The sequence below is a fragment of the Balaenoptera borealis genome (assembly GCF_965194805.1).
Source record: "Balaenoptera borealis genome assembly, chromosome: 3".
In the NCBI taxonomy this organism is placed as follows: Eukaryota; Metazoa; Chordata; class Mammalia; order Artiodactyla; family Balaenopteridae; genus Balaenoptera; species Balaenoptera borealis.
In genome coordinates this window covers 9,833,972-9,847,587 of record NC_138866.1, presented here as the reverse complement: position 1 = coordinate 9,847,587, position 13,616 = coordinate 9,833,972, and the positions used below count along the sequence as shown (strand labels likewise).

General features: G+C 45.8%; 1 protein-coding gene across 1 annotated transcript in view; it reads right to left on the bottom strand.

The window, feature by feature from the left end:
* The window catches only part of LOC309626874 (alpha-1-antiproteinase-like), a 32,357-nt gene extending 23,764 nt beyond the window's left edge, over window positions 1-8,593 (bottom strand). The window contains 6 exon segments of the mRNA XM_082388215.1: window positions 3,183-3,832; window positions 3,896-4,482; window positions 4,485-4,654; window positions 5,718-5,994; window positions 7,533-7,684; window positions 8,050-8,593. Coding sequence (XP_082244341.1) covers window positions 4,310-4,482; window positions 4,485-4,654; window positions 5,718-5,994; window positions 7,533-7,684; window positions 8,050-8,330 — 1,053 coding nt within the window. The 5' untranslated portion in view covers window positions 8,331-8,593 and the 3' untranslated portion in view covers window positions 3,183-3,832; window positions 3,896-4,309.
* Between the last annotated feature and the right edge of the window lie 5,023 nt (window positions 8,594-13,616).

Genomic DNA, 13,616 nt, shown 5'->3' with positions numbered 1-13,616 from the left:
CCTCCTTGATGAAAGTTTATTCCTAGGTATTTTATTCTTTTTGATGCTATTGTAAATGGAATTGTTCTTGAAATTTCCTTTGGAAATTTAATGCATGAAATACAACTGGCTTTTGTCTGTTGATTTTGAATCCTACAACTAATAAATGAATACATTTATTAGTTCTAACAGTTTGTGTGTGTGAGTGTGTGTGTAATCTTTAGAACTTTCTACGTATAAGATTGTATTGTCTTTGAACAGAGGTAGTTTTACTTCTTCTTTTCCAATTTGGATGCCTTTTATTTCTTTTTCTTGCCTAGTTGCTCTGGTTGGGACTTCCAATACTATGTTAAATAGAAGATGCAGAGCAGGCATTTTTGACATGTTCCTGATCTTAGAAGAAAACTCTCATTCTTTCACCATTGAGTATGATGCTAGCTGCGGGCTTTTCTTATATGGGCTTTGTTATGTTGAGGTAGTTTCCTTCTATTCCTAGTTTTTTGAGTGTATTTTTCTTTTTTATCATGAAAAGGTGTTGAATTTTGTCAAATATTTTTCTGCATCAACTGATATAATCATGTGTTTTCTCCTTCATTCTGTTAATGTGGTGTTTTGATTGATTTTTCATATGTTAAACCACCCTTACATTCCAGAAATAAGTCCCCCTTAGTCATGGTGTATAATCCTTGTAATGTGCTGTCGAATTGTATTTACTAGTATTCCATTGAGGATATTTGCATCAATATTCATCAGTGATGTTGGTCTGTAGTTTTCTTTTCTTATAGTGTCTTTGTCTGGCTTTGGTATCAAAGTAATGCTGACCGCATGAAATGAGTTAGGAAGTACTCCCTTCTTTTCAATTTTTTGGAAGAATTTGAGAAGGATTTGTGTGAATTCTTTCTAAATATTTGATAGAATTTCAACAGTGAATGCATGCAGTCTTGGGCTTTTCTTTGTTGGGAGGTTTTTGATTATTGATTCAATCACCTTATTAGTTATATGTCTGTTCATGTATAACTAGTAACATGTATAGATTTTCTATTTCTTCATGATTTATTCTGGCTTGGTTGTGTGTTTCTAGGAATTTATTTATTTTATCTTGGTTATCCAATTTGTTGGTTTACAATTTTTTCATTGTATTCTCTTATAATCCTCTTTTGTAAAGTCACTCATAATGTCCCCTCTTTAATTTCTGATTTTATTTATTTGAGTGTTCTCCCTTAGTTTCTGTCAATCTAGCTAAAGGTTTGTCAATTTTATTGATCTTTTCAAAGAACCAATGCTTAGTTTTATTGATTTTCCCCATTTTTAAAACTATTTTGTTGAACTCTGCTCTAGTATTTTTTATTTCCTTCCTTCTTCTAGCTTTGAGTTTAGTTTGTTCTTTTTTCTAGTTTATCAAGGTGTAAAGTTAGGTTGTTGGTTTGAGATATTTCTTCTTTGTAATGTAAATGCTAATAGCTACAAATTTCCCTCTTAGTACTATTTTTACTGCATCTCATAAGTTTTGGTATGTTGTATTTTTATTTTCACTTGTCTCAAGATATAGTCTAATTTCTCTTGCGATATCTTTTTTGACCTATTGGTTGTTTGAGCTGTTTAATTTTTATACATTTCTGGATTTTCCAGTTTTCTTTCTGCTGATTTCTAGTTTCATTCCACTGTGATTAGAAAAGAGACTTTGTATGGTTCCAGTCTTTTAAACTTTATTAAAACTTATTTTGTGGCCTAACATAGGTCTACCCTGGAGAATGTTTCATGTGCACTTGAGAAAATTGTGTGTTCTGCTGTTGTTGGGTGGAGTGTTCTGTATATGTCTGTTAGTCCAAGTGGTCTATAGTGTTGTTCAAATCTTCTGTTTCCTTATTGATCTTCTGTCTCGTTTCTCTATCAATTATTGAAAGTGGGGTATTGATTCTCCTACTATTATTGTGTTGCTGTCTATTTCTCCCTTTATTTCTGTCAATGTTTGCTTCATATATTTGGGAGTTCTGATGTTTGGTACACATATATCTATAATTGTTATGTCATCTTGGTGAATTGAATTACTCTTTTTTTTTTGCCATACAGCTTGATTTTATAAAGTCAAATATATAAATCCTTATATTTACGACTTCTTAGTTTTCAGTCATGTTTAGAGAGGCCTTATCCACTTCAATATCCATAAATTAATTAACCAATACTTTCTTCTAGAACATTTATGTTTTGTGTGTGTGTGTGTTTTAGTGTTTGATCTACCCAGAGATCCAAATACTATTATTTAATGTGGACTTGAGCCTTTAACACTCTGAACTGACTGTGATCCCTCACATAACTGCAGACCCCTTAGCTCTCTCCCTGTTTTGTGGTCTGCCTGGCTTAGCCTTGCCTTACTCTTGCCCTCTGCCTACCACTCTCCTACCAAAATCTAATCAATTAATTGTCTCCATCTGCCTCCAGAGTGGTCCATCTCTGTCATTGTTGGATTTCCATATCTGTAAAATAAACTGTGGGCTTCAGCCAACATTTTATCCTTGCCTGGTGCAGTGCCTGGACAGTGTAAATATGTAATAAATATTAAGTGGATACATGAAAGATTGCTGTGACCTGAATTCCACGCATATCCTGTGATGTGAAGAGAGACTAAGAGACAAGAAGGTGAGAGATTTACATGTCACACACAAGCTTGGGCCAGGTCAGTCATTCTTTAATGTCATCTAAGGAGGGGACCTGGCCTGGGAATGGAAGGCTGAACCCAGAGAGGAAGTTATTTTTGCATGGGATTCACCACCTTTCCCATGAAGAGGGGAATGTTGGTGTTTTCATCCTTGATGATGATTAGGAAGGGCATGTTGAAGTTGATGGTCAGATGCTCATACCAGGCACTCTCTTCTGAGAGGGTGGCTCCAGCATGTTCTGTCCCATTCTCATTGATGCTCATCACAGCCTCATGAATGGCCTGGAGGGGAGAGAGGACAGAGACCTGTTTGAGACAGAGACAGGCTGCATCCTTCCCCAACCCAGACCTGGAGCTAAGGCCCAATGTGGTGAGAGCTGTCCTGGGGCTAAAGGAAGAGCTCTCTCCAGAGGATTTTAAATAAAGAACCACAAGATTCACAACTGAATCAACATGGCATAGTGGAATGAACATGACTTTCCATCACAAGGATCTGGGTCCAAATCCAATTTTTTCCACTAACTCATTGTGTCACTAAGGAGAAAACTATTCTTTTTTTTTTTTTAACATCATTATTGGAGTATAATTGCTTTACAATGGTGTGTTAGTTTCTGCTGTATAACAAAGTGAATCAGCTATACATAAACATATATCCCCATATCTCCTCCAAGACTATTCTTCTTGAAACCTCAATTTCCTAAATAGGAAAATCAGACCGGTGGGATAGGATGACCCAGGGCCACTATGGTGCTGCATGTGAGGAACTTGACTTAGTGTAGGTGCTCAATAAATGTGTGTGAAGGTCCCCATAGAAGTGCACAAGTGTGTGCATGTGTGACAGGTGCGCATTTGTGTGTGAGTGTTTGAATAAGGACAACAAGAATCAAGATCTTTATCTGGTAATTGTAAGCCTCCATCAACTGGTCACACCTACTTACCCAACCCCATCCCACACTCTTATTCTTAACCCTTCCCTCTCTGGGGAACTGGTCCCTTCTCTGTGCTTCAACACCATACTCATGCCTCTCTCATTGCCTGTCCTGTCCTTCCCCATCCCCGTCCTCCCCTCCCTGCAGGAGACACACAAGGCATGGCTCTCAAGGCTTTTGTCTGACCCACGAGGGGACCCTCACCTCTTCCTGACCAGCCTCCTCAATGTCCCTGGGAAGCAACCCACCACCTTGGGAGGTAGATTTTCTTGTACTTTGTCTCCTTGGCTCCTCACTTGTTTGTAGACCAGATTCTAAATTCCTTGGGGACCAGGGCTTTGATGGGGACCTTCACACGCCTCATCCCCACCCAGGCACTCAGCTCACAGGCAGGCACTGAACTGCAGTTGTTTCTCTGGGCACCTGTAACTCTCCTGCGTAAATGGCATCTTTGGTCGAATTCACTCTGTAACTCAGACTCAGTGATTCACCAGTAGCTCCTGGTGTCACAGGCGCAGGGCCAAAGGTCCTTTGCAATCCCTGAGCCTAAGCCTCTTTCTGTAAATAGGGGTTTATCAGGACCCAAAGAAAGGAAGTCCCCGGCCAAGGATGAGACAGAGGGTGAGTGACACAACCTCAGAGGAGGTCCTTAAATAAAACGCACCAAGCATGTGAGGCCACCTCTTCCCCTCCATCATCCGACCACATTGCTGTCTTGGTGGAGCGATGGCATTCCTCAGGGACCTCAGTCTGCAGGTGTGCCTGTGTCCCTCTGTCCCTTCCTCAGCCTCACCCCTGAGCTGCAGCCCCCGTGCACATTGTGACCTACAGAGGTCAAGGAGACAGTCACCTTGGACAGCTTCAGAGGCACTTCCTCAGTGATCCCTGAGAGGTCAGCCCCGTTGCTGAAGACCTTGTGATGCCCAGTTTGCCTAGGACAGTTTTGAGATCGTAGGTTCCAGAAATGGACAGTTTGGGCAAATGTAAATTGACAAACCTGTCAAAATGGTTAGAACACAAAGGACTTTTACAGGATTGAAATATTTCCTTTTCTGGTTGTTCCTCCCACTTGGCGCCCTGTCCCCCTGCCCATGCAAGGATGTGAGGTCAGCCTTGGTTTATTCTACTTTTAGTTCCTCTACACGTGGGGTCAGAGAATGTTAGAATCACAGGGATCCTCTTGTCCTGCAAAGCCTCTCAAATGCCACCTCCTCTGATAAGGCCTCCTGCGGGATCCAGGGTGTCCTCTGGAAGGACTGTGCACACTGCTTCCCTGCAGGGTTTGGTCACCCCCCAGACTGAGACTCCTCCGGGGCCAGGATCCCAGAGGACCATGGGGCATGGTGGCAGGTCCTGAGTGACATCTGTTCCATGAATGAGTGACTGCACAGGACTGGAGCTCAGCTCTAGTTTTCGCCGGGGACAAGGTGTGGCCCCGAGCAGGGTGTGACTGGCCCTCAGGCTCTGTTTGACCTGTTCTAGACCAGTTCCTCCTGTTCTCTGCTCTCAGCCTCTGGTGCAGGGAACCTGGGCGTGGGTGGAGCGGGGAAGAGGTATTAAAACTTCTATTCGCTTTTTAACCTAATACTTCTCTGTATTTTCATGTTTGCTTTATATTGTATGTAATAAAATAGCTCATCCTGGCATAGGCATATTTACAAATACAGAGACATGCACTAATTTGGGGTGCATGACGGGGACCTGGTCAAACCACCCTCATCTAGTGACAGAGGATACAGAACCAGCGTCAAACGTGTCCTGGAGTTTCCTGCTCTGGGCCTTTGCTTTTCCAGCCTCTCTGCGCAGGTTTTCCCCCTGTCTTGCCGTGGACTTTCTGTCCTGAAACTCCACACTCAACTGCCACCTTTGCCAGGAAGCCCAGCTCTTCCTTCTGGGTTTGCCCACAACACGGGTTGGCGTTCCTCCCCCTGCACGGGGCACTGGCCACTGGGAAGGGGCAGTGTCCCGGCTGGGGAGAAGGTCCTCAGGGGCAGGACTTTCACTCCTCACCCCTGGGCACCGTCCCTCTAACAAAGCCCAGTTCGTGCTTCCTGAAAGCATGCTCTGTCTGGGAGCATAAGATTATGCACCCTCCCCGCCTTGGGCCAGGCCCAGTGGGGCAGCTCTTGGGTCAGCCCTGGCCTGGGAATCACCATATCTCAAGGTATTTGAGGAGTTTGGCGAGGTGCTTCTCAGAGAGCCCATCCTCCAGCAGCTGCATCTTCCCCAGGTTGGGCAGAAGCAGGAAGGCGGCCATTCTGCCCTGGTAGTGCTGCACCAACACCCAGCAGGAGAACTCATTGTCTCGGTACAGGTGGAACTGGAACACGCCCAGGTGGTTGATCACGGGCACCTTGACCGTGATCTTCTCATTCACATGAAAGTCTCCTGTTAGGAAGCGCTGAGCCTCGAATTTATCCTTCCCTTTGCCTGTAGAGGATGAAGGTGCACAGCAGCTAGGGGTAGGAGAAGGTTTAGAAAAGTGTGCTAGAAGAAGGAGCCCTGAGGCCCCCTGGTGAGATGCTCATCTCTGAGCCTCAGCTTTGCCCTCTGTAAACTGGGGCAAAAATGAAATCGTCAGGCTCCTGAAGGGCTTTGTGAAGATAATTTGAGGCTAGAGGAGGATCCAGAGTTTCTGTATTGCAGAGGCTAAATGGCATCAACCTGGGTGGGCAGAACAAACATTTTTACTTGGATTTGATGTTTATTTAATGCATGGTCTGAGGCTGAAAATTATTGGGAGTGGTTGGAAGCTCCCCAGGTCATACTGGGCACCTCCCATCTGAGTCTTCCTGCCCCTTGGTAATTGGTGCTTCTTATTATTCAGGGAAATCACTCTTGTTCCTACTCTAATGGCCTTTCCCTGGACCAACATGTGAAATGCAGATGCCTGGGAAGTGCCCCCTCTGCTCTACCAAGAGAACGTCACCATCCTGCTAAGACAGGTTGCCTCGGGGACCCCAGGGCCCAATTTTCCCATTTGTTGGGAGGAGGAGAGTGAGGCTGGGGAGGGGACGAGAGCCACGTGAAGTCCCATGGCAGAGCTGGGACCTGGGATGTGCTCACTCCAGCCTCTGCACTCTCCATCACACTTTTCTCTTTCTAGAGCAAGGGGCCAATGGTGTGAAGGAGGCAACCCCTGGCCTTGACTCTCACCTCCCCTACCCTAGACTATCTCCATGGACTGTTTAAACTGCCTTAGAATGCCCTCTGGGGCCCACAGGTCCTGACATTCTCATCACTCAGAGGGAGGAAGGGAGGCTGGGATTCAAGTTTAGTTGAGCACCTACTATGTGAGCGTATAGTCCCATGTTCTTTGTAACTTATTTTTTCGTTCTAAAATTCTGACAAGAAGGGCATTATTATGTCCATATTACAGGTACGAAACTAGAACCTCAAAGAGGTAAAATGATTTGCCCATAGTCAAACAACAGCTAATAGGTCATAGAGGCAGGATGTGAGCGCTGGTCTTTCAGTCTCCAAAGATGTCACTATTTCCGCTACACGAAAGCTGTCAGAAGTGTCTTCTGTGAAATCCTATTCCCTTCATATGCTCCACCAAAATTTGTTTTTATGGCTCTCTATTTTGGGATACTGCATATTTGGCCTCTCTCCCTGGTAGGGATTTACAATGCACATTAGGACATTTAAGGCTCTGAAAACTCTTGCAGAGAAGGTGATGATTTGACTATTTAACCCACTATTTCCTAACCTTATTTGATCATGCAAAGTCTTTTTTTTTGGCCGTGCTGCATGGCATGCAAGATCTTAGTTCCCTGACCAGGGATAGAACCCAGGCCCCCTGCAGTGGAAGTGCGGAGTCCTAACCACTGGACCATCAGGGAATTCCTCATGCAAAGTCTTTTAATGGTTGTGTGTAGAAAATTGAATAACTGAGATCCATAGCTACGTTCCATCCACTGCCAAGGAAAATCTAAAGAACCAGTTCAGGCTAGTTGTACAACCTTAACCTTCAAAACTTATGTAGTTCACCAGAGCAAGAGCCGTGTCTTCGTCAAGTTCTTTGACCAAATCCACAATTATTCCTTGAGTTCTTATCTTTATTTGATGATTGATTTCTTTCTTGGCCTCTTGATGTTCCTGAAGTTGATGGAGAGGGCTTTTGAGTGGTACAGCTTCTTGACATTGTACAAAAACTCAGGCTTTTGCTTCCGATTCTTATCAATGATTAGCATAGTGCTGGTGGTCAGCTGGAACTGATTGTTTGGCTGCTTAAGGGTTTCAAGGAGACTCCCTAAGCCTTTGTAGATATCAGCCTCAGGCGCCTTCTTTTTTTTTTTTTTTTTTTTAGTTATTTCTGAGATATACATTTTAAAGTAATAACTAGGATTATGACTTATAACATTATACCAGAACATATAAGATTTTTAGAAATTTCATGTAATGTCTGAAACATTTATATTAACATATTTCCATACAAATAACCCAATGAAAGTTTAGTATTAGTTGTTTTGTTTCTTAGGCGCCTTCTTAAACTTGAAGCCTATGCCCTTCAGGATCTGGGTGTAAGTATCATCTTTGTTTCCCAGGGAGAACATCGCAAAGGCTATAGCGATGCTCACTGGGGAGAAGATGATTTTGTTGTGGGACTGACGGGCCAGTTCATGGTACAGGCTGAAGGCGAAGCTGGAGAAGTGTGGGAGATCGTAGTGATAAATATCAGGGCTGGACTGACGCCTGGCGCCAGGGACTTGACTGCACAGGCCTGCCAGCAGGCGGAGGCCCCACGTGATGGAGGATGCCATTGTCCTGCAAGAGAGAGAAGGGTACCACACCCGGGTCAGGCCACACGATGAGTCCCTCGGCCACCGACTGACGCCATGGCAAAGCAACCACAGTTTATCGAGCGTCTGTGTGCCAAGCACCTTCCTACATCAGCATCATTGAAAGACTCAGAACAACAGCAAAGACTTTATGGCGATTACCATACACCAAGTTCCGTTCTAAGCACTTTACTGTCTTATCTCTCCGCATTCTGGTAATGGTCCTATGAGGTAGGTCAGGCAACAATCCTGGGCTTACAGATGAGGAGACCAAACTCCTAGAGGTTAAGTCACTTGTCCAAGGTTCCAGAGCAGTAAAGTAGCAGGACCAGAATCACACCCCCAGGTAGTCTGGTTCTGGAGTCCACGCTCTCGATGGTTCCACTAACATCTGCCATGACCCCGAGGTGTAAGTGCCACAGCCCCTACTTTGCAAAAGAGGAAACTGAGGCACAGGAAGTAGATGACTGCCCAGGAAGTGGGCCAGATCGGGCTCAGGGATGATTGGATCTGGAACAGCCCTAGGAGGACTTCCGCTGAACCCTGGTTTTTAATGGACAGAGAGGCTGCTGCCCAGGGTGGGAAGGATCTTGCCCAGTGACACCCAGCCAGAACACAGAAGAGCGTGCCTGATTCAGGCCCAGATTCTCCCTAACTCCACACACTTCCTCCATCTCCTTTTTCTTGAAATTACTACAGCTCTCACTTTATAGGTCACTTGAGCCTGGAGTTGATTAGCATCTGATTCTATAGTTTTCTAGGCCTGGAGAAGGCTGTTGAATTAGAACACATGAGAACCCTCAACCTCACGGCACTCACAGACATTTGTCTCGTGGAGTGTTTTGTTATCTTCATTTTGCAGGATGTGAAACGTGAAGCTCGGAGAGGGTCATTAACTTGCTCAAGGCCACATAGCTGGCCAAGCAGAGCCAAGACAGACAGGCCTCTGTGCTTCTGGCCCAGTGTTCTGTGTCCAGGGGGCTGTTCATCCAATAACCACCTCCTGGAGTGGGAGCTTGGCTGCTTCTAAGGGCTGGGCACAGAGGGAGTCAGGGGTCTCAAGCGCAGTACTGTTTCTGGGCTGGAAAGTTCTATGCTGTGCGGAGGCAGCCCTGTGCATTGTTGGGTGTTTAGCAGCATCCTGGATAAAACTAGACCCCAGTAGCCCCTCCCCACCCCCAAGTGTGACAATAAAAAATTGTCCAGGCATTGCCCAGGGTCCCCCAGGGCCAAAGCACCCTTGTGGAGCTCCCATGTTGAAGGAGGAAGGGCTCAGAGCACGAGACCCACTTGGGAGGCCTCCTTCTTCCTGGTTGACCAGACTTTTCTCATTTCGGAAGGGGTTTGGGTCAAGTGATTCCCATTGGAGTTTGCTCACTGGGGCCAAAGAGTTTAATGGGCTCAGTCAGTTTGGGGTGTTCATTCCTCTTGGGTGGGGACCTTGGCAAGGGACCCCAGGATTCTGCTGTGGTAAGTTGTGCGAGGCCTTCGGGAGACCACAGAAAAATCTCTTTAGCTGTCAGCTTGGGAGCTCAGATGCCTCTGTGGTCCTTTGGCTACCAGGAGCTTGATGAACATCACCTTTAAGAGGCTTAATGACAACAGCCTCTGAGTATCAGGGCCGTTCCAGCTAGACACTCACATGCAGCCTCAGCCCCGAAAAGCCTTTCTTGAGCTCTCGGGGGGGAAGGGGACGGTGGGTTTTGCCAACTAAAGCTTTTAGGATCAGTGAGGGGCCAGAAGATAGAAGACAGGGCCGTGAACCCAGATAAGAAAGGGGAGGAGGTGACAGAAAAGCTAGCAGGGTTATCTGAGGAGTTAATGAATACACCTCAACCTTTCAGAGGAGCAGTTCCAACAATGAGGTCAAGGCCAGGGGTCCACTGGGGAGCAGAGGGGGAGACCTTGGGCTGGCCTCTGAAAATCTGGGGGACAGGCCATCACCGGGGATCAGCTTTCTCCAGCAAGATAGTTAAGTGCTGGGGCATGGAAACTACCAGGCCAGGCCAAAGACTCTGGCTCTGGCTGGAAGTGAAAAGAACAAGGTAAGAAAGGAGAATCTTCTCAATAAAAAAAAATAAAGAAATAAACAACAAAGAAAAAGAAAATAACAGTATCTACCTCAAAACAGAAACAAAAACAAACAAGCGGACGAAAAAAAAAAAGAGGGAAGGATCCTGAGGCAGAGAAGCATTTTAGAGAATGGGGCACGGGGTGCAGTCCCTCCAAGGGGCCTGGTTCCTGCCTTCTACAGGGGGGGAGATGCACAGGCGAAGACCACCAAGGCCATGGGGTTATGTCCAAGCCTGGGGAGGGTGGGAGAAGGAGAAAGGTAACCCCGAAGCAGCCCCGCCCACCAGCTTGTATTATTATAGGGGCCTCCTGTGTGCTGGGACCTTTTTTTTTTTTTTCTTTCAGTTAAATATTCAGCTATATTTTCTTCAGGTTGTGGCTACACTTTTCGCCTTTAACTATTTTATAACATTTACTTCCTTCCCCCCCCAACTTTATTGAGATTTAATTGATTTATATCATTATGTAAGTTTAAGGTGTACAATGATATTTGGGATTAACATATACACACTACAGTACATAAAATAGATAATCAACCAAGACCTACAGTATAACACAGGGAACTCTACTCAGTCTTCTGTAATAACCTATATGGGAAAAGAATCTGAAGAAGAATGGGGGTGGTTTGAATGATGTTGTTCTATCCTCACCACCGACTGTGCTGGGCAGAACAGCAAAGGCTCGACTGCCCGCCTTCGAATCCTGACCCTGCAAATCGGAGCCAAACCTGCCTGTGCCTCAGTTTCCTCCTCTGTCAAGGTGGCCCGGCCTCACGCGCCCGTGTCAGCTCAGGACAGGGCTGATGGAGAGCTACTCACTCAGTGCATGGAAATCTCTTCTTCCTCCGGGAGGCTCACTGGGCCGGACTCACCCCACAGGCTGTATCACACTGGCACATGCCTTCGCCTGCTTATAGGGCAGTCTCAGGGCGCTGGAATGCTCAGTCCTATGGGGCCCTACCCCCCACACCCTGAAAGAAATAAGCCTGGAGAGCCTCCAGAGCTCAGCCAGTGCCTGATATCATCTGAGGGCCTCGCTGTTCTTCCCTGAAGTGGTCTAGTCCAGCGGAACCGGCAGGTACAAGGCCACCTGGGAGGATGGGGTGATGGGAGCCTTGTGACCATGCAAGACCAAGGATTCATCTCTCCTTGAGACTCGTCTCCCAGAGCTGTTGAGAGGAGTGATTAAAATCTGTCCAGAGCCTAGAACTGTGCCTGATGAATGGTTGACCTTCTTTTTTTTTTTAATTTCTTATTTATGTATTTATTTATTTTTGGCCACGCCATGCGGCATGTGGGACCTTAGTTCCCTGACCAGGGATCGAATCCGCACCCTCTGCAGTAGAAGCACAGAGTCCTAACCACTGGACCACCAGGGAAGTACCCCATGGTTAAACTTCAGTAAATGTCAGCTGCCTGAAGTCACCGGGTTTGTCACTGCCAAGGTCCCAGCCCTAGGAAACCTCACACTAGGAGCTGGAATCTGTGTTCTTTGGGCCCCAAAGCCCATTTTTCCAGGCACAGAAGGGAGATAACAGGCCAAGATAACAGGTGCCAAGGCTCAGAGGAATCACATGAGAGAATGACATGGGACCATCCTGATGGAGTTAGAATATTGAAGAATGTCAGGACCTCAAGCGACCTTAATGCTCACATTTTTGTTGGTGATAAAACAGAGGCTCGCAGAGGGGAGGTGATCTCTCTAGCTCCTGGGGCACGTGAGTGGTAGAGCTGAGAGACAAGATCAAGTGAGAGGGGAAGCTAGTCCCCAAAATATTACTTTTGGAATCTGCAGTCTTGATTAATGTTTAATATTTGGTAAGAACCAGCACTAAAAAAAGACACTTTGCACAATCATCCAAAGAAGGAAACGAGTGAGTTAGGTCTCGTTATCCCCATTTTGCAGGAATGGAAACTGAGGCACACAGAGATCAAATGGCCTGCTCAGTGTTTCACGTTCATTAGAAGGCTGATTTGGGATTCCTGGATTCTCTTTACTTTGTTTATACTGCTGTTAGCATTTTCATCCTAACATTGCTGAAAGTCACCTCAGAACTAAAGGAAATTGCAACGATAATATTGATAATACTCAGACCATATTTCAAGGCTATTGACGTCTGAGGACTAAAGAAAAAAATCATTTTTTAAAAACTTAATATGTATTTCTAACTTGCTCTGGTCACTGTGCTCTTTGTGAAAGTCACACCGTGACATTAAAAAAAATTCTCATGGCTCTGGTTTCTCATTATATGATGTTCACGTTGTTCTTAGATAACCAAAGTGATACCTAATAGCAAGGAAGCACCTGACCATGGAAAGGCAGCTTTGCCTTCTGAGAGCAAATGTCCTGGTAATTACCTGACAGCTCCACCTGGGTCAGGCCCTCCCCTGTGGGACTGACCTGCTGGTACCCTGTCTCACGTGACTCAGCCCCACATCCCCCAAATTTCCTGGCATGTGCTCACCACCGCACCTGGGCTGTCTTTCCCTGGCATTTACTTAGCACCCCTTTCTGGCACCTTCTAGTGTGGTTCCCTCCTGAGGGTTGCTCCTCAGCCTTCCTTTTCAGTCTTAGTCATCACTTCAGGCTTGCTTCTTAGGTGAAGACTTCTTTGACTGCAATTTCTCGAATTCTAGTTGTATTAGTTAGAATGGCTGGGTTCCGCTGCAGTAACAAACAAGCTCAGAACCTCAAGGGCTTAACATGGCCAAGGTGATATCTCATTCACTCTATGTGTCTCCTGTGGGACATATGCAGGGGCTCTGTCCATCACGGCAAAACTGGGACCAGGCTGCAGGAGGCTCCAAGTTCCTGCTTTAGTTCTTCTGACTCTAGTTCCTTTGCTTGTTCCTTATGTAACCATTGCTACAGCAAGCAGGACACCAACAGCACCAGTCACAAGACGACTGCTACCATCAGAGTGCCTGCTATTGGCATCGTTCAAGCTTTATTGAACATCCTTATCTTTCCTGCCCAAGTGCCAAACCAGTTGAGTGAAAGGACAAAAATAAGGCCTATGGGGACATATAGCACCTTTGTTTCTGATAAAGCTGATCTTGGAACATGGGGCTTATTTCTGTGGGACAGTGGGCTTCCAGAAACCTGCGCCTGAGTTAGACAGCTCGCACACCCAGAATTGTGAGACTGAGGCCAGGTCTCCCCATGGCCTGACACCCAGCCCACGGACAACTTCTG